At 44.0% G+C, this 25,948-nt stretch overlaps 1 protein-coding gene across 1 annotated transcript in view; it reads right to left on the bottom strand.

Annotated features, from left to right (window-relative positions):
* The window catches only part of MTHFD1 (methylenetetrahydrofolate dehydrogenase, cyclohydrolase and formyltetrahydrofolate synthetase 1), a 74,356-nt gene that overhangs the window by 5,102 nt on the left and 43,306 nt on the right, over window positions 1-25,948 (bottom strand). The window contains exons 14-25 of the mRNA XM_088471238.1: window positions 23,201-23,308; window positions 21,846-21,920; window positions 15,453-15,555; window positions 10,661-10,737; window positions 9,584-9,724; window positions 7,864-7,932; window positions 7,666-7,777; window positions 7,441-7,580; window positions 6,121-6,162; window positions 2,006-2,106; window positions 572-749; window positions 350-457 (exon numbers count right to left, since the gene is read on the bottom strand). Coding sequence (XP_088327364.1) covers window positions 350-457; window positions 572-749; window positions 2,006-2,106; window positions 6,121-6,162; window positions 7,441-7,580; window positions 7,666-7,777; window positions 7,864-7,932; window positions 9,584-9,724; window positions 10,661-10,737; window positions 15,453-15,555; window positions 21,846-21,920; window positions 23,201-23,308 — 1,254 coding nt within the window. The remainder of the gene's footprint in view (window positions 1-349; window positions 458-571; window positions 750-2,005; window positions 2,107-6,120; window positions 6,163-7,440; window positions 7,581-7,665; window positions 7,778-7,863; window positions 7,933-9,583; window positions 9,725-10,660; window positions 10,738-15,452; window positions 15,556-21,845; window positions 21,921-23,200; window positions 23,309-25,948) is intronic.

Below are 25,948 nucleotides of genomic sequence, written 5' to 3'. Positions count from 1 at the left end.
TTTCTCTCCAAGGCTGGCAGCACGGTGCTGGTGAGCTGGGTCCCGTCATTTGGAGCTCTCTGAGGTGATCTTTGCAGCTGGTGTCCTAAAAGTAGGTGAAAAAGAGGAGACTGCAGTCATTTGAGCTGCTGTGACATCACTGGCCCTGTCACTGTGTTTGAATCCACCAATCCACTCAGTGTAGAGTTTGTCATGCTATATTATTCAGCCAAATAATTCACCACCTTTGATATTTAGAAAATGTATTTACCTCCATGCCCCACATATCAGGTTTTATCTGCTCATCTTCATCTATGGGTTTATGTGGTTATGTTTGAATATCATGGATATGACAAACAATCTAACTCACCTGTTTTGTGTATAATTCAGCCTTTTTCTGAGCCTCTGGGAGCAGTTCAATGTCATCTGCCCCATATATTTTCTGGGCAATTATCCGGATCTTATCAGCAATAGGAAGCTGGATAGCAAAAGAAAACACAATAATGTGATTATTTTCTCAGAACTATCCTATTAAACTGCTTACAATAAACACAGGATACATGTAATAACAAGGACACCAGGCCCATGTTACCTCCACGTTGTAGAGTAGCTTAAAGTCGCTGGGAGCCTGAGATGCCGTCTGTACTGCCCAAGCTAACGCCACTGCTCCCTTCCCTCCTTCAGCCCAGTGACTGCATTTCACAGCATCAAACGCTCCGGCTTCCTTAGCGAGACGACAGACCAGGTCCAGCTCAGCCTGTGTGTCAGTTCTGTGGGCAATGCAATGTCCGTAAGAAGCGCAGAAATACACTACATTTATAATTAGGATCATTAATAACTTTAGAGAAATGTGGGATCTATCACCCATAAAATAAACTGGAGCACCTTACATTAAATCTAAACTGCATTTAAAAATGTCCTGGTCTTTCCCACAAAGCCCCTTGCCTTCTCTTTCACATGAAATGGTGTAGTAGTGCTCCTCACAGTGACTGTAGAAGTAGACACTCGAGGGGTGACGCAGAGTTGAACGCAAGTCAGTTTTGTGGATGTGTCATGTTTGATTTCGCACTGTGAATGCTCCGTAGCAGAGTACACGGCTACGGGAAAATGCAGAACCGCACAGCTACTTATGGCTGAAGGGGAGTAACTGCTGGTAATGGGGCATTCACATGTAGGCTCAGTATAGAGAGGGAGTGTCGATGGGACTGATAGCTCTGTACAGTTGTGCGTACAGGTAATTACTTCCGTTTTCAGACGGATCTATTGCACCGAGGATCGGTCTGGTATAAGTGCGCCCTGATGAGGACTGTAATAACCAAGCAAATGGATAAGGAAGGTCCAGCCGCAGAGATGCGCATACAGGTGAATAAACGCATTTATTTCTGCGTGCGCAATTCCGGAGCAATTACGGTTGTACTCCGCATCGGCCCCTCTGTGACTATAGGTGAGCCGCAAGGAAAAAATATAGAATAAAAAAAGATCCCATACCTGTATTTATTTATTCAGTAACACAGACAGCAGAACAATCTGCTCACCTTTCTATCTGAATACGTTCTACCAATATAAATAAGTGCTTAGACTTATGGTTCTGCTGTAAATTTATTAATATGATCAATATGGCAGCAATACCATAGCGCCATTCATTGGTCATTAGCCAATCTCAGATTTTTCTTTACTAAGAACATATTTAAGAAAATATATATGTATATAAAATCTTGTTTTAATAGCATCACTATGCATGCATAGACTGTTTTAAATGACACTGTACAGAGTAGTTCAATATTTTAAATATGTAATTATTCAATTGTTTTAAGTTTTTGTTACAAAGCAAAATAAGGCCTTGCGCTAGAGATTACTCGTTCAGATATGACCAATTTTTTATAGTAACCATCATCTAGAGGGCGCTGGTGACACTACAACTTGTGGAGATTTATCAGATTAAGCATACATAACACAATAAACTACACCCTCAGTCCTGAGACACTGATAACAAAACTACAATGAATGGATTAACCAAACTCCTTACTTGAACGCATTAACCGCGACCACCACAGGGACACCAAACATAGTGGCATTCTGAATCTGTTTATTGAGGTTGCTGCAGCCTTTCTCCAACAACTCCAAGTTCTAAGGACAGAAATATGCAAATCAGATTAGTAATTTCCAGCCCATTCATTGGATATTTGAAGTACAACCATTAATGAACTGCTAATTATTGATTCATTATACACTGAGTGGCCAAATTATTATGACAACCAGGCGTTTTTATGCAAAGTAGCTATTCCGCAGATAATGCTGATGTAGGATATCTAAGAGCGTAAGGTGAAGGTATGCAGAGACTAATGAAGTGAATCACTTATAGTATAAAGGATAAATTACGCCATCTGACGGACTTTGGATGTGAAATGATTGTTGGCGCTCACAGCAGCGGTGTGCGCATTAGCAAAACGACTGTGGTCGTAAATGGAAACTGGATGATCGAGCGGAACGGAGAGTGGGCAGACTTGTTCAGTACCACAGACGGGCTACAATGCATCTAATTATGGTTAAACTGAATCAGGGACTAATTCAAATGATCTCTCAACAAATAGTAAAGCCGCACATACATTGTATGGGCTATAGAAGCAGAAGGCCTGGAATCAGTATTATATCCCGCCGGACATCAGCCCGGCGGATGTAATACCGACACCGGAAGCTAGAAAGGACCAGATCCCGACAGGGTAAGTATCTAATCTATCCCTAACCTTTTCCCCCCTAACCCTCCCTTAGGGGTACCTAACCCTAACCTCCCCCCCAAGTGCCTAACCCTAACCTCCCCCCAGGGGTTCCTAAACCTAACCCCCCTTACCCGCACCCTAACCATCCCGGGGGGTGGCTAAACCTAACTTCCCCCCGGGGGTGCCTAACCCTCCCGGGGGGGGTGCCTAACCCTAAGTCCCCCCCAGGAGCCCCTAACCTAACCCTTCCCCCCACGGCTGTCTGCTGTCGCCGCCCGGCATACCGAACGAAGGTGTGCCGGGCGTCGGTCTCGCAGCGTAGGGCTAATGATAGGCGTCGGGATTTCGACGCCTATCATTAGTACCTTGCCGGGATAGGACAGTCGGGAAGCCGGCGGTCGGCATTTCAACCGTTGGCTTCCTGACTGCATACCGAAGGCCTGTCCGCACGCCATTGCAATCTGCTGCAAACAGGGTGACACGCCTCCAGGTTGCTCAGGAACACAGGAATTGGACAGTAAATGATTGGAAACGGGTCATGTGGTCTGACCAATCACGTTGTCAGTTACACCATGCAGATGGTAGGGTGAGGATATGAAGACAGCAGCACAAAGCATGAGGCCTTCATCGTCACCACACTTCAGGCTGGTGGAGGCAACGTTATGGCAAGAGGCATGTTTTCCTGGGAGTGTCTGGGCCCTCTGATTTCTTTGGACAGTTAGTAGAATAAATATCTGAAATAATTCAAGCCTCGTTAAGGGCAAAAAGTGGCCTAACAAAGAACTAACCCGAAGGTCATAATAAATTGGCCGCTCAGTGTATATGCTGCTTGAAAGACAGAGATAAGTAACCACTAAACCCCCTTACTCAAATTGTGGGGATCTCATCTTTTACTCTTGGGGGGCTATTTAATTGATTTTGTGCGCTCCACTGCACTTGATCACCCGTCTCTTTAGATGGGGCGATATTCAAGTCTTGTTCATGTTGTAAAGTGTATTAAATAGACGTTAACCTAATTCAATCATAAAAAAAAAAGAGTGGTTTTGTGAAAAAAATAAATAAATCGGCAGTTGAGAGGTTAAAACGTAACCTATCAATTCATTCGGGGCTAGTGTCCTCAATGAGTCATGTAGCACTTCATGTGTGCACTGTGTGTAGGTTATAGGTGCACTTTAAAAATCTTGCAGGTGTATAATTCAAGCAGTCACATTGTACCGCATGGAAATATGTTCTTGGCACATTTCCTTCACATATTGGAAAGTGTCTCAGGTTTGCAGGCGCTATAAATCGTGTAATATTCAACAAGTCTCTTGAACTACAATTAGGTTATTAGAGAAAACTTAACAAGACAGCCCTTAAATGGCCCAGTTTGTTTGTACAACTCTTTGCTTATTACAAGGTCTGGCTGCGATCACATTCCAGCTGTCTGTGAAGGACACAGATGCCTCAGAGACACAAACAACTTTTTCACTGTCTGCTTTATTACGCAGTATCGAGAGAGTGTATGGTGCTTTATAGGTTCCAATACACTTTATTCACATTTGCATACCCTGCAATGCAACAGCGACAGACAACCACTTCATCCCCTTCACACAACTGAGGCAGACATTCTATGTGCTGAACCAACATTAGAATGCAGTGTAGATGTGTCATGTTTCGCGTGATATTTATGGAAGGATCTTTGCTCGCATCCCTACAATGAGTGAGGCTTTCCATACCTTATTAGCAATAATGGAGCAGATTCTGTGTTGGGAGCAAAGCAAAAATAAATAAATAAAAGTAACGTGGTAAAACCATGTTGCACTACAGGGAGTGCAGATGTATAATTTGCAGTGAGACTTTTAGATTTGGGAGGAGCGCATTCAAACTCCAATCTAAATTGCTGTTCAGTATTGTGGGCTACATAATAAATGTATTTGCACCCCTTGCATTGCAGCATGGTTTGTCCATGTGTAAAGTTATACAGCTTTTACACCTAAATTCCGGGTCTGACCCGGAGGTTGCAACAGGGTTCCAATCCGGATCAGACCCGGAATTTAGCCGGCGCTGACCCAGGATATTCGGTGCCGTTCACACCGAAGCCGGGTCTGCAGAGACTCTGCTTTTCCGTAATTGAAGTGGACGCTTGAGATGACGTCATCTCCAAGCGCCACAGTAGCCGGCCAATCGGCAGGCAAGAGGCATGATCCAGGTCACCCTGAACTGGATCGCGCCGTTTACACTGCAGGGTTTCACGGGTTATTCCCATGTTAAACCCTGCAAGTTACCTGGGTTGGATTGCCGAGTCACTCGACCCGGCAATCCAACCCTCTCCCCTTTTACACCAAGGAGCTGTTAACCCTGCAATAACCCGGGTTTTAGCTCTGGTGTAAAAGGGGTATAACTTGCTTATTTGGCTTTGCCCCTAAGAACTAGCCCCAATGTGTTCACAAACATTAGCTACGGTTACTACAGAGCCGTGGGGCCCCTAAGTGTTCCTCTTTAGGCACCTGAATTATGTTGGTGCATTTCATTCACATAGGATAACTGGCACACTAACTTATAGTAGTTTTATGGCCCTGAAAGATGGCACTGGTGATCATGTCTCCCAACTGTCCTGATTTTGGCAGCCAGTCTCAAGTAGCAACCCTTGGTAGAGGTGCAGTTTACATAAAAGTGTTATATTTGTACAGCACTATCTAGTTTCATCCGGGTAGACCTTCGATAATTACTGTTTCCATTCCATCTCACCACTCCAGTAACACATTAATCCTTCACCTCCATAGTAATGCATCCCCTCCCTCACTGCTAACATTACCCTTCCTCACCTGTGTACTAACACATTCCACTCCCTCACCTGTGTACTAATACATTATCCTCACTCACCTCTGTAGTAACACATTTCCCTCACTCACTTGTGTTGAAATACAATACATCCCTCACACCTGTAGTGACACATTACCCTCACTCACCCCTGTAGTAACTTCTCCCCCCCCCCTCACCTCTGGAATAACACTTTCCCCTCCCTCACCTTTGTAGTAACACATTACCCCGCTCACCCCTGTAGTAACACATTCCCCTCCCTTGTCCATGTTAACACATTCCCTTTCCTCAACCAGTAGTAGCACATTTGACATTCCCCTCCCTCATCTCTATAGTAACACATGCCCCCCGTCATCTGTGTAGTAACACATTCCCCTTCCTCATCTGTGTAGTAATTCTCCTCTCACTGCTGTTTTAAAACATTTTCCTCTCTCACCTCTGTAGTATCACATTCCATTCCCTCACTATTCAAATACTCCCAAATGTTCAGGTTTCTAAGTCCAGGGGTTTGGGCTGGGTATTGATGATTCAGTGAGTCAGTCAGTCAGTACATCTGATTGTATATATACAGTATAGATGAATGGAGACCCATAAAGAACATCTAATGTACTTATAGTCTCACCTCTTCAGTATATTCCTTTGGTAAAGGCACCCCAGCAGTCACCTGGAGAGAGGAATAATGTTAATGTCAAGTATAATCTGCATCTGCCAGCAATGTACTTTCTATAGTTCTCTCACAGCAAATCAGAAGGTTTATACCTATTTTACTTAAAATCTCTTATTGAAGTCTTGTTTTGACAAAGTGATAACCATGAATACTGAACCTACTATGTAGCACATTAACTAAAAGATCAGTTTATATGTGTCTTAATATGAGAAGTTGAAGAGGTATTATCAATCAACTATTATGTATTTAAATAAAGGGGCATCTTAAATAATAAAGCCATGTTTTTAACTGCAGTCTTCCAATATTGCAAATGTATCGACCGCAAGTTACAACCGTTTCTTGTATAGTGAGGTGCACAGAGAGAAATCAGGAATGAATAGAAGTATATAATGAGGCTCATTTAATAATGACACAATGTGCATAGAGTGTGCTGTGACCCAGCCAAATCAGGCGTATGTCATTTTCTGGTGCTGTTTTGACAAGTACAAAAGTTATAATCTGATTGGTTGCTCTGGGTAACAGTGTGTTTCTGCTCACTCTAAATTAAGTTATGCTGTACAGAAACCATTCCAGAAGCCTACAGACCTCTGCTATCAAGCTGCAGTGTAATATGACCGAAACTCAATTTATAAAAGTAACTACAGTAATAATTTTTTAGCCTATGGGGTATATTTACTAAAGTGCAGGTTTTTAGAAGTGGAGTTGTTGGTCATAGCAACCAATCAGATTCTAGCTATTATCTTCTAGAACAGTGTTGGCTAACCTTGACACTCCAGCTGTTGTGGAACTATATATCCCAGCATGCCCTGCCACAGTTTTAACATGCCCTAATAGCAAAACTGTAGCAGTGCATGCTGGGTTATGTAGTTCCATAACAGCTCGAGTGTCAAGGTTAGCCAACACTGTTCTAGAAGGTGCTAGATCAGGGGTAGTCAACCCTGGTCCTCGAAAACTACCAACAGTGCATGTTTTCCAGGTCTCCTCACAGAATCACAACTGTAATAATTAACTCCACCTGTGGATCTTTTCAAATATGTTTCTGAGTAATGAATACACCTGTGCACCTGCTGGGTGGTCTGGAAAACGTTAACTGTTAGTAGCTCCCGAGGACAGAGGTTGGCTACCCCTGTGCTAGATGAATGATAAGTAGAATCTGATTGGTTGCCACTTCTAAAAACTGGCACTTTAGTAAATATACCCCTTAATGTAATGAGCAATTAAGCTCCACCTTAATCATATATTTCCACTAAAGTTTTAGAAACTTGTAACACTCACCGTTGGACCTCCCCCGTGCATCTTTAATGCCCGCACTGTAGCTACCAGAACAACCACATGAGGGCGCAAACCGGAGTATCTGCACTTAATATTGAAAAACTTCTCCATCCCAATATCTGCTCCAAAGCCAGCCTCAGTCACTGCCAGACAATATGACATATTACTTGGGTTCTGATTCCTTAGGTGTTGGTTTGTAGGGCCTATGGCCAGCTAGGAGCTACTTACCAACAAATCCTTCTGGGCCAACTAGTTTTAGTGCAATTTTATCAGCCAGAATAGAGGAATTGCCATGCGCAATATTAGCAAAAGGTCCAGCATGAACAAACACTGGATTCCCCTGTGCAAGATAAACCAGGAACAATTGTATTAATATGAAAGCAATACAGCCAGCAGGACAGACCGCAGACACCATACATTGCTTACCTCCAATGTCTGCATGAGATTAGGCTTTATGGCATCCTTCATCAACACAGCCAGTGCACCGCTTACACCCTGGGGAACACAGAACCAGGTGACTCATTCGTACTCTAGCACCTCCAATATTTGTGCTGCCCCTAACCATGTATACGCATGGCATTTGTCAGTCATATATGAGGGTAATGAGAGCACACCCAACTACTTGGCTTCTATGCCACTGTGTACAATAGAGCTCATTCAGACACGCTCGCTAAGATGCATACTCTCACTGCTGCCGATGGTATGGTGTGTATGCAGTGTGCGTGCGCATACCTTAACGAAAGTTCACAATGCATTAGCTCGCTGCGCATAGAGCCCAGCAGAGTGAGTGACAAGGGAAGCCGTTTGTAGGTGGTAACAGGGGCTGGCCATTAAAAACGGGGGAGCGGAGGTGCAAACGCAGGCATGCCTGAGCATCTCAGCAGCATTTTAGAGGTGTTCATAATTATAAGACAGCATCATAGTACATGTCACCTGGCTTGTTTTTACACGGAAGTGCTTGCAGTGCTTGCGGCAGGGTATGGTCAACCTCAAGCGCTGCGATAGCATCCGATGGACCGATGGTTGCATACACTTCCTGGACATGACGTGCACAAGTGGGCGTCTTAAGACAGGCTGGTGGGTGATCGCTCTCTAAGATACACTGGGCGTGCAATTTGCATACACATCGTGCGAGCGGCTCTGAATCAGCTACAATGTTCAAAATGTAAGTCTAGGCTCATTCATGTGCACAATAACTGGGACTGTATAAGGGACAGTGAAATACATGGGCTTCATTATTCTGAAGAAGGAATTACTTTGACTTTATAATATTATTGGGATCTGCCGAGGTGTAATGACCCCCGTCAAGACATCTGAGAAAAACTGTATACAAGATCCAGAATGTCCCATACCAGAGTATAACATCTACTCCCACTATGGCACTGACTGTGTGGAGTTTGTACATTCTCCCTGTGCTTGCGTGGATTTCCTCCGGGTGCTCCGGTTTCCTCCCACACTCCAAAAATATACTGGTAAGTTAATTGGCTCCGAACAAAATTTGCCCTAGTGTGTATGTGTGAGAGCAAGTGGTAGGAAATATAGATTGTAAGCTCCACTGGGGCAGGGACTGATGTGAATGGGCAAATATTCTCTGTATAGCGCTGCGGAATATGTGTGCGCTATATAAATAACTGGTAATAAATAAATAAAACTACCTTTGGATGTGGTATGTCATGGCTCAGTAGACATCACTATTCCTAGACTCTGCTTTGTGCCTGTGAGACACCTGTACCTGTGACCTATAGCTAATACCTGTAGGTGGTGTCTGGTGGTAAAGCAGCACCAGCAGATCAGTAACAGCAGAATACTGACAGTAGGAGGATCTCCATAAGAAATTAGTAGTCTATTACCACCAAGTCCAACGATCACCTAACAGCACTGTACAAGACACAATGTACTGTATATCACAGGCAGTGCCCATATTGAGTAATTGCCGTTTTCCCACAATGGACAATCAGTTTGTACACTATCAGAGGAGTGAAGGACTTTTTCTCTGCTCTCCTGATTCCCTATTATAAGTGGTTGCAACGACAGGAACTTGTATACAAATCCAATAAACCTTAGTGTGCGTGTAGCATGACAGCTGTAGGTTATAGGCTGATGTTACCAACTTGCTGTAACTTACTCACACGCCTCACTCTCTTACCAAGTCTTCCGTGGTGATGGGATCCCCTTGTTTACTCGAAGCCACAACCATTTTCCCCAGCCGTAACCTCATGTCACTTAGGCCATTGGTAAGAGCAAGGACAGCCATGATTTCACTTGCTACAGAGATGTCAAACTGGGCCTGCGTCACAGAAAGATATATTAGAGAACAATTTATGTAATTCCCAGTCAGGGAGGTTATCTCTAACTAGGTAGTTCTATGCTATCTGCAAGGAGACTTAGGGGTCTATTTACTAAGCAGTGTTAGGAGACAAAGTGAAAAGTGATAAGGTGCCAGTCAATCAGCTCCCAACTGTCATCTCACAGGCTGTGTTTGAAAAATGACAGTTGGGAGCTGATTGGCTGGCACCTTATCACTTTTCACTCTGTCTCCTAACACTGCGTAGTAAATAGACCCCTTAGGCTGGGTACACACTAGACAATGTGTACCCAGCCCAACATCCGCAGCGGTGGGACCTGGCATCGGCAAGTGCATACACACATTTGCAGTAAAAAAAAAAAAATTGTTCTAAGTCTAGACCTGGCGCGCCGAGAGAATGGGTATGAAAGACCGGCGGCTGAACAGGCCCAAATCTCGGCCCCACAAGCCCGAAAGATGAAGATCCAGACGGAGGGTGGTAAGTACCCTATCCCTAACATTAAGCTCTGTACAAATATACTATTAAGGAAACAGTAATATGTAGGAGAAGAAATGGCCTATAGAGAGAAAGTGCTAGTTCAGGTGCAGAGCACATGGGCTCTCAGGACTGTGTGAGATCTATCAAACCTTTTAAAGAGAAGTGGCAATGTTTCCCATAGCAACCAATCAGATCCAAGTTATCACTTATCTCGTACGATGTATAAAATGACAGCTAGAAGCTAATTGGTTGCTATGGGAAACACCTCCACTTGTACTCTGAAGAAGGTCTGATAAGTCTCCCCCTATAACTTCTCAAAAACAAACTCCTACAAACCCAAACTGTGCTCACTAGCACTGGGGTAGCCAGGACCTCGTACGCCATATGATCTAGTTATATATCTTGTCAGCACTGCACAATATACACTAATGACAAATTACCGGTCGGGTAAACCCCTTCTCTGTTGGGGCTTGGCCAATCGTTATTTTCCTTAAGAATCGATCATTTGTGTCCATTACTAGGAGGGAACAACACATAAAATATCAGACAGATACAATTTTCACACCACATGCACATAATCATATACAGTATATGAATGTTAGTAAATCAACTGCAATGTTTCTTGTGAGAGAAATCTAAGTCTCTCTCATGCATCCAAAGTTCAACTAAGTATTGCTATGTTTTAAAGAAAACTGAAACAAAATGAAGTTATTGAATCTATAAAAGCAAAGAGTGACATATGGTACCTAATGTTCTGTAAGTAAGGGCAGCACAGACGGTGTAATGGTCAGCATTACTGCCTCACAGCACTGAGGTCGTGGGTTTGTTTCCTACTACGGCCCTAACTGTGTGGAGTTTGTATATTCTCCCTGTGCTTGCGTGGGTTTCCTCTGGGTGCTCCGGGTCCCCCCCACACTCCAAATATTTACTGGTAGGTTAATTGGCTCCTAACAAAATTAACCCTAGTGTGTATGTGTGTGAGCATGTGATAGGGAACATAAAGTGTAAGCTCCACTGGGGCAGGGACTGATGTGAATGGCCAAATTTTCTCTGTAAAGCGCTGCGGAATATGTGTGTGCACTATATAAATAACTGGTAATAAATAAAATAATAATAAATAAGTAAAGGAATTAATTGTTATACAGTGTGGTTGAGTACTTGTTTTCATAGCTCTGAGAAAGTGAAACCCACTCCAGCAGGCTGTAACTACGTTATGCTATCATTGATTTAATAACAATGCACTTAGGGGCATATTTATCAAGACCATTATTCATAAATATATGCAGAAACTACGGTTTCTGCATCATTTTATGTATCACCACCAGAGCCGTAACTGGACTTCAGCAGTGTAGCTGCTAGATTTGAAGCAGCAATTTGTTTAAAGGCAGAATCAGATTGGCGATTTAAATCTAGCAGCTAGATCACTAAGTCCAGCTAGGACACGTCCTGCTTCAACTATAAATCTATCTGCACATTTTAAATCTGCCCCATCTGCAGTGCAACATGGTTTTGCCAAGGTGCAAATTTGCTCCATATTTTTTTCTTTGGTCCCAACTCTGAAGCAGCCACTTTATGTTTACAGGCATTTTCAGTGGAATCCAAGCTACTGTTCTCTGATATCTTAAGCTGGGTACACACTGACAGATATATTGGTCGGCCAATACAGTATATCTGGTGCCCGTTGGCCAGTGTGTACCAGCGATATGTCTGTGCACGACGTCGTTCACAGACATATCGCGTCGGCTGTGTTGCACAGCCGATGGACAGATATATCTGTCCATCAACAAGTGTGTACGGGCAGATATATCTGTCCATCAACAAGTGTGTACGGGCAGATATATCTGTCCATCGGCAAGTGTGTACGGGCAGATATATCTGTCCATCGGCAAGTGTGTACGGGCAGATATATCTGTCCATCGGCAAGTGTGTACGGGCAATCAGTCGATCGCCTGTACACATGCAGCCGCGGGGAAGGGGGAGGACCTGCCCCCCTGGCCAGCTGCCTGGAAGATGTCAATCGTTTAATGTATATGAACAACCATCATCTACAGATATATCTGCAGTCTGCAAGGTGTGTACTCACCTTTAACGTTCAGGCTGTGTGAAGCCCCCGCAGTGTTATTTAATATATAAAGGTCTTAAGTCTGCTGTGCACAGACAAAAGACACCAGAGGTGTCACTTACCTGGGTGACACCTGGGGCGGCTGGACTGAGTACTTTTGCGTGCCGCAGGCGCACTCTCCTGGAAGGGGGCGTGGCTTCGGGGAAAGGGTGTGTGGCCGCACCCCGCGAAGCCACGCCCCCTTGTGTTACCGCCTCCCGTTCTCAGCACACAGTGGGCTTCCCCAGTGCTCCAGTAGCTGCTTGGGCAGCCCAGTCTCTCCACTGCCTCTCTCAGTGTCACCATCCGACGGGGTGACACCAAGATAGCAGAGCAGCTCTCATAGTGACAACAGTGATAGACACCCCCCAGTACCAAAACCTAATACCTAATCTATTATTGCAAATGGCTTTATCTTTGAAAAGCTCCAAAAAGCTGAAGGCGTTTTAGGTTTAGTGTTCCTCTAATTATGGTACAAATCTGTGGGTGTACTGTAGGCAATTAGTACAGAAATAACTGTTTTAATGTTTTGTTTTCCTAAAAGGAAGCAGATTAGAAGTAAGTGATCTAGACCTTGCCGTTTACGTAATCCAGAGATCGGATCTGTGGACAGATATCAGTCCTGTGTTCACACGTTTAATAATAATCAAATATTCATCAGAAGTTGACACTCGTTTGTCATTGGTATAATTGGTCTTCTCATAGCATGCAAATCTGAGAATTGCTTCTTTCTGAACAAACCTCCTGCTTCTGCTATTTATAATCCCTAATGACAGAGATCCAGCTCTCTGGGTAAAATAACAAGATTACAAAGCCAAATCTGCCATCTGCTTACCACCCTAGTTATTCCACACAGCATCTAATCGCTAACTGGCAGCGGCCGTTCAGGCAGTGTCAGAAAGTGACTGCTCAGTCTATGCCCCGTACTGCGGGAAGTCCTAATGAAAACCAGCTGAAAGCCCCCAAAATATAAGCTGGGTGTTGTCACATGTAAATAATGCACAGTTTGTTACTTCTATCATTTGTTTGTATGAACAAAGCGGCAAAATCCACAAAATAGACTGCAGCAGGCATCCAATTTGTTCCACTGAGGATATTGTGTCACCCCTTCACTGGTTGTTCTGCTAACTCAAGTTAGGTCAGTAGTAAAGAATGGTGGTAATTTGCATCAGGACATTGCTACTACAGATGTATCCACATACATCTATCCTCCATGCGCTACAAGTCGCGCTACACATAACGAGGGAGCACCATGTGACTCAGTAGCGCCGGTCGACTTTTCATGTGACCTTTTAACATTTAAATTTGTCTTATTTGCACAGGGATGCGAATAGGTAGCACAAGCAGCTTCTGCTGATTAAAATGATATGCAGCATGTCTATGTTCTGTGAGCGACTGCGGGTGTATCTGCATGTGAAACGCTACGTATAGTGTTACAGCCGCTGACACTGTAACAAAGCATTTCGCCTGCAGATACACCTGTAGTCAAGTCACGCGAAAAGATGTTTGGCGCTACAGTCATGCCACGGCATGGCACAATTAGAAGGGCTCTTTAACGCGCAAGGAGGCTAGATGTATGAGGACACATCTTTATGTATTGGCAGATGTAAAGATGGACGCAGGCGTAAACTGCGCCTAGCACAGGACGCATTAGCGCAGTATGCTGAATGCAAACTCAAGATACTTTCATACTCTAATAGAGTAACATGCACCAGTTTTACTTCAGGAGACACCATTAATACAAGTCCCAGCATGCCCTGCCACAATTTTGTTATTAAGGAATGCAAAAAAACTGTGGCAGGACATGTTGGGATATGTAGTTTTACAACAGCTGGAGAGCCACAGGTTAGCCAGGCCTGCTCTAGGTGGACACTAGCATAAACCAGTAGTATATGTGCTCGTAGTACTCCAGGAGATATGGGGGCTTACGTAATAGGGTGCAATCTGCTGCCGCTGTGGGAACTCCTGCGAGTCTTCCGGTATTTGTACAGTGGTAATCACTTTAAAGGCAAAACCAGGCTGGTATGAAAGTATCTTGAGTTTGCATGTGAATGGAAACGGAAGACTTTTTTCGGGAGCATACGCAGAATGAAAATGTGTATTATTATTACACAATCAGGCCCTACTAATACGTGGCTAGTCATGCTTCACCGTATTTACAAAAAAAAAGTTAGCACCCATTCTGCAAGGTTTTTTTTCTGTCTGTTTATTTATTTGCTTTCGTTATGTTGCTTTTGGATACGACGCAGCTCAGCTTTCGCTTGCGTCTTACATACAGCTGCATTCAAGAGGAACTTCTATCTCCAAACTAACTAAAACAACTCTGTCTAAAAGATATAAAGCCTTTAGTCAAGATAGCTGTGAAAAACAAAATCATTTAAAGTTGCCTGCGGGTAAAATGTGTCATATAATAATAGTGTGAGGAGACTGCGGTTTCCTAAAGAGAAACATAAAACAAGCCGCAATAGTTTATTTAGGATGGGGGTTATGTACGTTGGGCCTGATTCAGACTTGTGCGGCTGTTAGCATTGCTGCTGCGTCTTTGTAAAACATTCACCGTCGCCACCCCTGCCCCCAAACAGCCGCTGCATGTCAATCATACTGCGGCTTAGGGGGCACTGCGACCGTGGATGCATCCAGAGATCTGCACATGCGCAGATCAGTAACCATCAGATATGTGCGGAAACCATCGGGTTTGTGTACATCTCTATATCGGTCCTGTTATTAATAATATGAGGCGTAAGACAATGGGGGGGAGATGCACTGAGCCTTGGAGAGTGATAAAGTGGAGAGAGATAAAGTACCAACCAATTAGCTCCTAACTGTCACTTTACAGGCCGTTCGAAGCAGATTGGTTGGTTGTTTCTCTTTCTCCAAGGCTTAGTACATCAGCCCCAATATATTTCCTAGATGAATACGCACATACACCACACAACATACTAACATAGTATGTACCAAAAGAGCATATTCCTTTCTAAACTATTACACTGTATCCCATATAGTACAGCCTTACCCATTATATCCAGCAATGCTTGACATATATAGTACTAGGAATAGAGAGAAGCGGTTTCTGGCACTGAAGGGGTTATATTTATTTGGTTGTGGCATCTATAGCCCCCCCGCCTGCATACCTCTCTGCCAAGTGATAGTGTCTGGGTCGATATCGAGTCTTACAAACTTGGCGATTTCTTCTTCTGTTAGAGCCTCAGGTTCTGTTTTCTCGATGCCCAGCCTCTGTGTAAATGAAATTACACATGACCATTTAAACCATGCTGTTTTCCTGATTACATTAGCAGTAAGACCAAGCCAGTACAGTCTGTTTCACCCAAGGCAAGGACGAGCGATTCCACACTCACCAGCAAATATGCTATTTGTAGACATGTGTTACTGTCTACTTACCGGAAACCAAATGTGCAACTAATGTTATTCAGCTAATTGTTATTCACGCCAACCGAACTGTAATTACTGGGAAATCTATTGTAAAAAGTGAATGTTTAGCCATTTTTATGTTCTTGCGATGCTTCTGTGAATCCCAGTATTAGTTTTCAGTAGAGGACGGGCAGCTTGCAGTAATAGAACGGCACTATTGTAATGATTGTGGCAGTTAATTACAATACACATGCAAATATGCATTCAATGGCAGCACTGACAATGACAGAGATGATTTACAGTTTTGTGCAAATTTTGCCACAGTGCAGAACTTGCAGTAGGACAAACCGTTCTGCACTGCAAGAGGTAGATATGCAAACTTATTTCATTATTCAGGTCACACACTGTATGATCTTGTGTGCTGCCCACACTTACTGGATCAGCTCTTTTTCTACACTACACCTTAAGGTGCCCACACACTGACAGATATTTTGTACGATATGTTGCAATGCAAGGGGAACATTGGGAGACATGGAGGGACTGCAAAGAGAGTGAAAATGTGCAGGGTCAGGGGCAAAGGGAGAGAGACATGGAGAGGGGCAAAGGGAAAGACATGGAGAGGGGCAAAGGGAGAGAGACACGGAGAGGGGCAAAGGGAGAGAGACACGGACAGGGGCAAAAGGAGAGAGACACGGAGAGGGGCAAAGGGAGAGAGACACGGAGAGGGGCAAAGGGAGAGAGACACGGACAGGGGCAAAGGGAGAGAGACACGGACAGGGGCAAAGGGAGAGAGACACGGACAGGGGCAAAGGGAGAGAGACACGGACAGGGGCAAAGGGAGAGAGACACGGACAGGGGCAAAGGGAGAGAGACACGGACAGGGGCAAAGGGAGAGAGACACGGACAGGGGCAAAGGGAGAGAGACACGGACAGGGGCAAAGGGAGAGAGACACGGACAGGGGCAAAGGGAGAGAGACACGGACAGGGGCAAAGGGAGAGAGACACGGACAGGGGCAAAGGGAGAGAGACACGGACAGGGGCAAAGGGAGAGATATAGACAGGGGCAAAGGGAGAGACATGGAGAGGGGCAAAGGGAGAGATATGGAGAAGGCAAAGGGAGAGATATGGAGAGGGGCAAAAGGAGAGATATGGAGAGGGGAAATAGAGGCATGGAGGGGGCTGCAATGATAAACATGGGGCAAAGGGAAAGACATGGAGAGGGGCAAAGGGAGAGAGACATGGAGAGGGGCAAAGGGGGAGAGACATGGAGAGGGGCAAAGGGGGAGAGACATGGAGAGGGACAAAGGGAGAGACATGGAGAGGGGCAAAGGGAGAGAGACAGAGAGGGGCAAAGGGAGAGAGATATGGAGAGGGGCAAATGGAGAGAGACATGGAGAGGGGCAAAGGGAGAGAGACATGGAGAGGGGCAAAGGGAGAGAGACATGGAGAGGGGCAAAGGGAGAGAGACATGGAGAGGGGCAAAGGGAGAGATATCGGGAGGGGGAATAGAGGCATGGAGGGGGCTGCAATGATAAACATGGGGCAAAGGGAAAGACATGGAGAGGGGCAAAGGTAGAGAGACAAGGAGAGGGGCAAAGGGAGAGAGACATTGAGAGGGGCTAAGGGTGAGACATGGAGAGGGGCAAAGGGAGAGATATGGACGGGGCAAATGGAAAGACATGGACAAGGGCAAAGGGAAAGACAGGGATATGAAATATCCTTTTACTTGGATTTATGTGTATTATTTTTGCAAACAATTTAATTTTATTTCTAAAAGGCTGGCTTTTTATCTGCTATCTTATATTATATAATTATTAACATACGCAACACACAGTCATAGCTACTGTAGGTATTGGTATTTTAAATTAAAGTTAGCAGAAATACCCATATATGGGAAAAATAAAGCATTCTTTGTTGTTGCTATGGAGAAGCCTCAGCCTAGGTTGGATGCAGAACAGATGCAGTTTATTTGAGTGCATAGGAGTTGGCTGTGATTTCAAAACTGAATAACAACATCATACATCCCCCTATGTTTCCATCATGCTGGGACCCACATGGAACGTTCTCACTTCTGCCCTATTGAGCGCTATTTTAGTACTATGGATCCAGATAATGTGCTCCAGCCCCCACCTTTAAATCAAGACACGTAGGATGAATTATCATATAGGTTACAGAACATATGGAATATCTGCTCCAGATGTCATAAATAAAATTGATTCTTCTATGCCCAAAAGGTGTACTAAATAAAAAGGAACAGTGGCACTACTAAACTTTTCTTGATCTCAACGATGTTTCCTGGTGCATCTAATGGCCTGAGTAGCGGATCATCTGACCTCTTTCCGCAGCAGCTTGCTCACATTATGACTAGGGTTGTCAAGGCCCCTCCCCCATGAATTTCCCATACATGCAAATGATAAATTCACAGGGGAGGGACTCTGACAACACCAAATAATGTTCCCACAAGCAGGTAAGAGGTTCTTTAGTTTAGGGCTGTTAGATTCTTAGGGAGACCTGCTGAATCTCTGGACTGCAAGAAGTTAACATTGCTATTTTATTTTATAACAAGTTTCATTTTTGGTGGATTTAGCCTTTAATTAGCTCAAGGCAGATTAATAAAATCCTTGCTGCGATTTAAGATGCTGGACATGATTATACCACATACTGAACTAGAGCTGTGTCTGTAGATCAGGGGTTCCCAACCACGGTCCTCAAGGCACACTAACAGTCCAGGTTTTAAGGATAGCCATAGTTCAGCACAGGTGACTTAATTAGTACCTTAGTTATTTTGATTTAACCATCTGTGCTTAAGCATGGATATCATTAAAACCAGGACTGTTAGTGTGCCTTGAGGACCGAGGATGGGAATCACTTCTGTAGATGGTATTGGCCCTGGTAACTGTAGTCAACTGTGCTTAGAACTAGTAACTAGATGCTCATTCCTATCCTAAAGGCAGAAGCAGTGGCGTATCTATAATGGGTGCAGTGTGTGCGGGGCACATGGGCCCCCGGGTCCAGGGGGGCCCCGCACCACACACACTGCACCCATATTTTTTTTTAAACTTACCTGTCTGAGGTCCCGTGTCGGGTGTCACTGCTGCTCAGAACATCGGAAAAATGGCCGCCGTGGCCATTTTCCGGCGTTCTGCGCATGCGCAGTAGACTCCGGGCACACTCTAGTGCCCGGAGTCTACTAATGCTCCAGTGGCTGGTCAGCCGCGTCAGTCGGCTGCCAGCCACCAGGGAGAGAGGAGGGGGCCCCGCACGAGGATGCACACGGGCCCCCTCCTCTCTTAAAACGCCCCTAGGCAGAAGGCCTTTTGATAAGGCTACAGGATGCGGTGAAACGCGTTAAGGACAAGTTACTGCTGTTTGGAGTTGCCCCTACCTTCTGCTTATGGTACGGCTGAGTGTTGGATCTTATGCACATTACATCAGCAGTTAACTGATAAGCACGCACAACGCTGCAGACAGAGCCAAGCTCTGGGTTGTGGCTGAGGTTCACATTCACCGGCACCCATTACATCATGCCCATTCAAATTGGAGCTGGTGACTGGGCTGGCCGTGAGTCCGGGTAACTCAGCCATTCTATTGCTGGCAGAAGCCCATCCACCGGGCAATATACTGCTGGCGCTTTTCATCGTGCCTTATAACCTACCAAATTAAACGGCACATCCATATACCTCTCGTTTGGAGACAGATCCACATAAGCTCCCCATTTAGGTGAGCCATACCATATTTGCAACTATTAAAGAACATTCACATGTTAGTTACTGCCGAATGTAGATTACATTGTATGGCCACTTTCCATTTGGATACACAGTCTATTTTCTAGTTGGATACAAAGCTGCATCTCAGAGGTGTGTTACTCTGTTTATTCACTTCAGCTGATCATTAATATTACTAACTACTGTGGACTAGAACGTATACAATGGATGGCGAGCACTTCTATCATTTGTGTATTTTTTATACTTGTATGTTATAGGGATTTAAAATCCCCTTATTCCCATATTGTGCTGTTTATAGCCATTATATTGTTGGGTATTATAAGTACACTTCTTAGTTCAACATTTGACTTATTTACATGCAATAAATATTGTATTTACTATATTGAGCATCTAGTACAATTACGTTTGCAGAGCGACCCTACTTCTATTTATCCAATCATCTGCTGATATACTGTATCAGTCATTCAGTCAATCTGCAGATATATCTTTCCACTGGTGTACCCAGTTTTACAGGCTATAACGAATCAGGCAATAAATAAAGCTTAGGGGGGGCCACTTGTGGTCCATCACTGCCTTAAACATGTACCGGGTTCCTTCTTGAACACTAAAATAAATAAAAAAGAATTTGGGTGGCCAACTCCTAAGGATTATAGGAAAAGCTCTCAGAGATCCTTAGTATATGTCAAAATGGACCAGATTCTGCATAGAGCAGTGCGTTCAGAGATTCAGCAGATCTCCCAAAGCATCTTACAGCCCTGAGTGAGGTCCCCAGCACCTTGGCAATTACACCCCTAAGTACTCAGTTTAAACCTCATTAATATTCCTCGCATTAGTATCTATCAGTAATCCGCTACAAGCGTTGCTTGAAAATAAGAACATATTGACTAAAATATGCCCAACACAGATTCCTAGAAAGACAAATGACTAAACAAACTGCCCAGAAATAGAAGCAGCATAAATACTGAACCAAGAGCATGTTTATATAAGGAAAATATTCTTTTGGCAACATTTTATGAACGGTAAAGAAGAAGAGGGAGCAATCTGCTCCTCCACTTAAAAAAGCAGACCTTCATAAATCAGTATATAACAGCATTATCCTACAGGGACTGGGAATAATGTTACCAATATTCGGGGCTAACAGTATATTATAAGGGACAGATTCTTTCTCAGGACACACAATCCAACCCATTCTACAATTTAGGTTCCGCAAAAGTTACCATAAATGCAGTGTTCATTCTAGCACCCTGCATTTATCACAACTGATGCAGTTCCTTTTTTCTACCTGGGATGTCGCTGTCTGTTCTGGAGCTTCTAGCACACCCAGATGATGCAACAAACTGCTGAGATACAGATCAGAGTGTGCTAGAAGCACCAGAGCAGAGAGCGACACCCCAGGCAGGAACGAGGAACTGCACGGGGTGTGACATGTGCAGGGTTCTAGAATGAACACTATACCAGGAGTTTAAATAAATATTGCAAGTTGAAGATGTGGAGTGGCAAAAAGGAAACTGTTCTGGGAGAAGGTGGAAGCTGAAATTAAACTTCCCCTTAGGATTTATGGGTACATATAGTTCCTTGCATTGTTGGCCATTCATGCAGCCACAATCATTGAATTCCTGGTATAGAATAAAGAGATACAGAACGGTAACATTAGATTTACTGTATGACTCAAAAATTATATATACACATACACTAACAGACATGGATGCCCTAGTCTCCAAAGGAGTAAATCTCACGTCTTCTACCACAATTTCTGCGGTGAACCTCAATAGGTTCAGTGAGATAAAGTTGCTGTCTGCTACTACACTACATACTTAATATAATCTTCCCTCAACAGGGGGCAGTATGAGGGTCAGCATGTTCTAAATGTTAATTGGCTGGAACCTTATAATAAAGTGTTATAGTGTTGTCGCAACATAAAACTAACTTGTATTCTAACATTGTGCATTGGGAATTTACATGTGTATATTATATGGATTTACCTTCACAGCTCTAAGGGGGTGCTAGCTATATATGTTAGGGCTTAAGGTGTCCTAGTACTCTCCTAGGCCTGTAAATGTATATCTAAGAGGGTCCTGATGCTGATGACTACAAGAGCATGTGTGTGCGGTAAATATATAACATGGACCCCTGAGATGTTTTATTATTATCATCATTAGGCCACCGTACAAATGACCTCAAATCCACAAAGTCGTCAAGGACATACTTTATTAACCCCTAAGTAGAAACTAGTAAACTAATAAGAATACTATTATACATCCAACTTTTAACAATTACATTAGACACATGCAGTTTGAAATGAATGAAAACATAATCTCATTGGACTAAATGTAGATACAGCAAAGAAAGGAATTAAACTGCAAGTAGGAATCAGTCACTGCTTGCCGGAAAACGTCCATAATAATAATATCAGCTAGACACAAATCTTACCTTAAGTCTTCGAATCTGAATATCTGAAAATGTACGCACTCCATTGCTAGAAGGAGCAAGGCGGCTATACAACGCCTACAGAAAGACAATATTCCATTAGAAATGCTGCTCACATTCTCAGGTCTCTGCCACAAGTGTTACAATATACTGTAAATATATTGCTAAACATCATATATATATATATTCTGAGTGTCATCTGCTGGGAGGTTCATGATACATTTGTTTGGAAAGGCACCAGAATAAGCCGCTGTTAACAGTCTGAGTGCCAGCAGTTTGTCCATATACATCTCACTTCCTTGCCCGTTATACAGCCCTTCTAGTCACGTCATGCTGTGGCGTAACTCTGTAGTGCCTAGTGTCTTATTGTGCGACTTTTAACCTTCAAATGTGTCTTATTCAAAAGAGATGCAAATAGGACGCACAGGCAGCTTCTGCTAATTAAAATGATATGCGGCGTGCCTATATTCTGTGTGCGACTTCGGCTGTATCTGTATGCGAATCCCTGTCACAGTCGCTGACGCTGTAATGTAGCATTTTCCATGCAGATACAGCCGCACAAGTCGAAGGTAAAAAGTCGCACAAAAAAATGCTCGACGCTAATGAGATATGTTTAACGCGACTTGTAGCGCACGGAAGTAAGATGCATGTGGACACATCTGTGTGTATGCATGCATGTATATATATGCACAAATCTCCAACAATGCAGTTTGTGAAATTAAACTGCCTTCTTCTTGCTACTGACAAATGCATTTACTGTAAATATTCTTTTATTATAGTACCATTAGTATCTGCTCTTCCACCTCCTTTCCGGTAGATTCTGGAGTGGAGGTCCAAGTGGCAAGTGCAGGGGTGCTTGGTGACATGCTTTGCGTCATCAAGTCTCCGCCCCCCACTGCTCGAATCCATTATCCGCTGCATCATGCACTGGGGGTCAGGACCATGATGGTGTGAATATCCTCAATAAGCCACCACCCACTTCACTAGGGAAGTCGGCGGCAAACATGAGGGTTCTCTGCTTACCTGGCAGTCCCGGAGAGCGCCCGATATGCTGGATATTCCAGAAGAGTAGGGAAGTATGTAAGTATTATATATGATATAAAAGTGACGCTAATACATGCAGAAAACTGTCGTTTGAATTCTGATGTTATCATTTAGGTGATCATTAGGAAATTGATTTATTCATTTACTGTAACTTATAGGTAGATAAACCAATGTTAGAGATAACTAATTTATTACTATTTTTATAGCTTTCCTAGCAGGTAGAAAGCTGCATTATTGCTGTAGAAGGCACTGGCTTATCCGCCATGTGTCCTTTGCAATTAGGAAATTCTAACAAACGCAGAATGATGTCTCACCTTGTCAGATTGTGTCAACTCATGGAAGATGCGCGCGTCAATAGCAGCGGCCACCAGGTTGTTAGCGGCGGTGATGGCGTGTATGTCGCCAGTGAGATGGAGGTTAAACTAGAAGTAAACAGACCCTATTAGAGAGTGTAGGAATTGCACCGACATTCAGAAAACACGAATATATCAGTGAAAAACCAATTAAAATTTGACAGTGCTCCTGTCATCTGCACTCACTTTGTCAGCTAAACCAATATTTGTAAGAGTGCACCCTATGAAATCATTTGGGAAAAGCTTATAAGCATTGCCTCAAAGATGGCTGCCTTTGTCATGTTTCCTGTCACCACCAATATTCCTTGTTTTCAAAGGCTCCTCACGGGTCATGGAATATACGGGATCCGGTCAATATCCCGACACCTGTCTGAATCCCAGTGCCGGCATTCAGAAGGTAAGTAGCGGGGTTAGGCAGCGGGTTATCGTTAGGGTTAGCCACTAGGGGGAGGGTTAAGGTTAGGCACTAAGGGGGGAGGGTTAGGTTTAGGGTGCGGGGAATGGGAGGTTAGGTTTAGGCAGTAGGGGGAAGGTTAGATTTAGGCACCGGGGAGGGAGGGTCAGGGAGAGGGGGTGGTATCCTAACCCTGTCTGGATGCCAGAGTCTGGATTTTCACCGCCGGTATCCCGTACCCAACCCGAATATACAGCACATGACAAGTTGTATACCCCTGTGCTTTTGACAGGTGACATGAAATACATGAATCGTTGTAGGTGACTGCAAATAGGTGTGAAAATAGTCCATCATCTGTGGAAGTTGTCAAGTAAACTGCTAGCTTCAAAGTGTCTTGGAACACCAAATCCAACATGCAACATGGGTGGACGCTTCCTAAAATTTTATACCAGGAGTATTCAACATGCGGCGCTCCAGCTGCTGTGGAACTACATATTCCAGCATGCCCGCGGATTGGCAGTCGTGCCTCCGGTCTCAGGGGACAGACCGGAGGCGCTGAGAGTAGACAGGCTTTGTCCACAGTGATCCACTAGACCACCAGGGTACAGATGGAGCAGGAATCCAGCATCCAATTGGTTAAAAATCAGCATGGGGAGGTCAGCTTCCTCCATTAAAGCGACCCCTCAGCTCAGGGCACCATTCCTCTGAGGTCTCGCTTCCCTGAGCTGCTATCCTCCTCCGACCACGCCCCCTCAGAGGTCTCTGGCAGCCATTTTCTCCAGGCTCAGCCACAGCTCTCTCAGGGAAAGTTGGGTCCGGTCCACCTACATACCTCACTATGGAGTCGGGTTATGTAGCACTATAGCCTACCACAGTGTTGCTATTAGGGCATACTAAAATTGTAGCAGGGCATGCTGGGATGCGAAGCAGCTGGCGGGCCGCATATTGAATACCTCTGTTCTATACTAATGGCATAAATCTTACATTGCTGCGACTATTCCTGTTCCAGAGTACAGTAAACATAGATCTAAGTGGATCACGGCAAGGGGTCCATTTTGAGCTCTCCAAATGCTGCCATTTATGTACCCAAAAGAGAACAGGTTCTACCCACTCATGTCAAATGACGGATATAAAGGAATGCTTAGCAGTTAGTGAACACTAAACACAACGGGATGTAAAGGTCACCTCATGCCAGCAACTTTTATTTTCCTGCTAAGATGTTTAAGTTATGTGATCATTTTACTGTGTGATCTCTGACTAACCTGAGATTTCTACAAACCAATTTAAAGAGGAAAAATATAATAATAAAAAAAGTTTGTATTGAACTTACATAGAACATGTAATAATAGTCTGCAAAATCAGCAAAGTTTCCTAACCATGCTAATGCTTTATCAGACCTACGCAGGGTGTATAATTTGTGCTGTTATGAGTGGACCCTGGCATTAAAGCACTTACTTTCTAAAATGTGCACAATGTTCAAAGTCAGAATTGCTAAATATTACTTGGAAAATGCTTTATGCATACAGTATATCCCTGTTCTTTAACCTGAGCGTTATTTCGAAGGGCCTGATTCGTCAAGAAACGCAGTTGCACGATTGTTGGGTACTGCACATACATCGCAGAGCGCAAACTACCCACTGCGATCGCAGAGGATATGCAGACCCATGGCAGAGCGATTGACAGGAAGTGGCGTTTGTGGGTGGTGACCGGGGGGTGGTCGGGCGAACACAGGCGTGCCAGTGCGTTTCAACGGCATTGCATGGGCGTGCATAAATTAGCCACTGCGATACCATACCCAGCCTGAGGTCTCATAGCGTGCGCTGAAGTAAGCAATTCCTGAGTGAGGTCTAACCTGCCTTACCTGTGCGTATGGGTCCGATGTTACCGATTGTTACGCTATGTTGGCAAAGTATAAGGATATGAGTAATGGGAAGTGGGTGTCCTTATATCAGGCGGTGATCACAATGCAAATGCAAACATTTACATATCACCGCTGATATTAGCAACTGCGTTGCGTGCGTATAAGCAGAATAGCAATCCGTGCTAAATCAGCCCCTAAAACCATTATCTGTAATGAAGGGTCTACATTTTCAAGAAAAAGAAGACTTTTCAGGCAGTGGGAGGGAACGTTCCCTACAATACAGTATGTACATTGGATAACAAACCACAACCATATGTACAGAAGTCTAAACATAATCATGAAAGTTCACAGAGAGTTTTTAGTAAGCCCAGCTTCACAAAATACAATTATTGCAGCATCTACCACCAACCCAGAACAAAGACTGTATATGACAACACAATGTGCATAGAACATG

Source organism: Taudactylus pleione, unplaced genomic scaffold (assembly GCF_031769625.1).
Source record: "Taudactylus pleione unplaced genomic scaffold, aTauple2 ptg000113l, whole genome shotgun sequence".
Classification (NCBI taxonomy): domain Eukaryota; kingdom Metazoa; phylum Chordata; class Amphibia; order Anura; family Myobatrachidae; genus Taudactylus; species Taudactylus pleione.
Note: the sequence above shows the minus strand (reverse complement) of the source record. Positions and strands in the feature narration are given on the sequence as shown.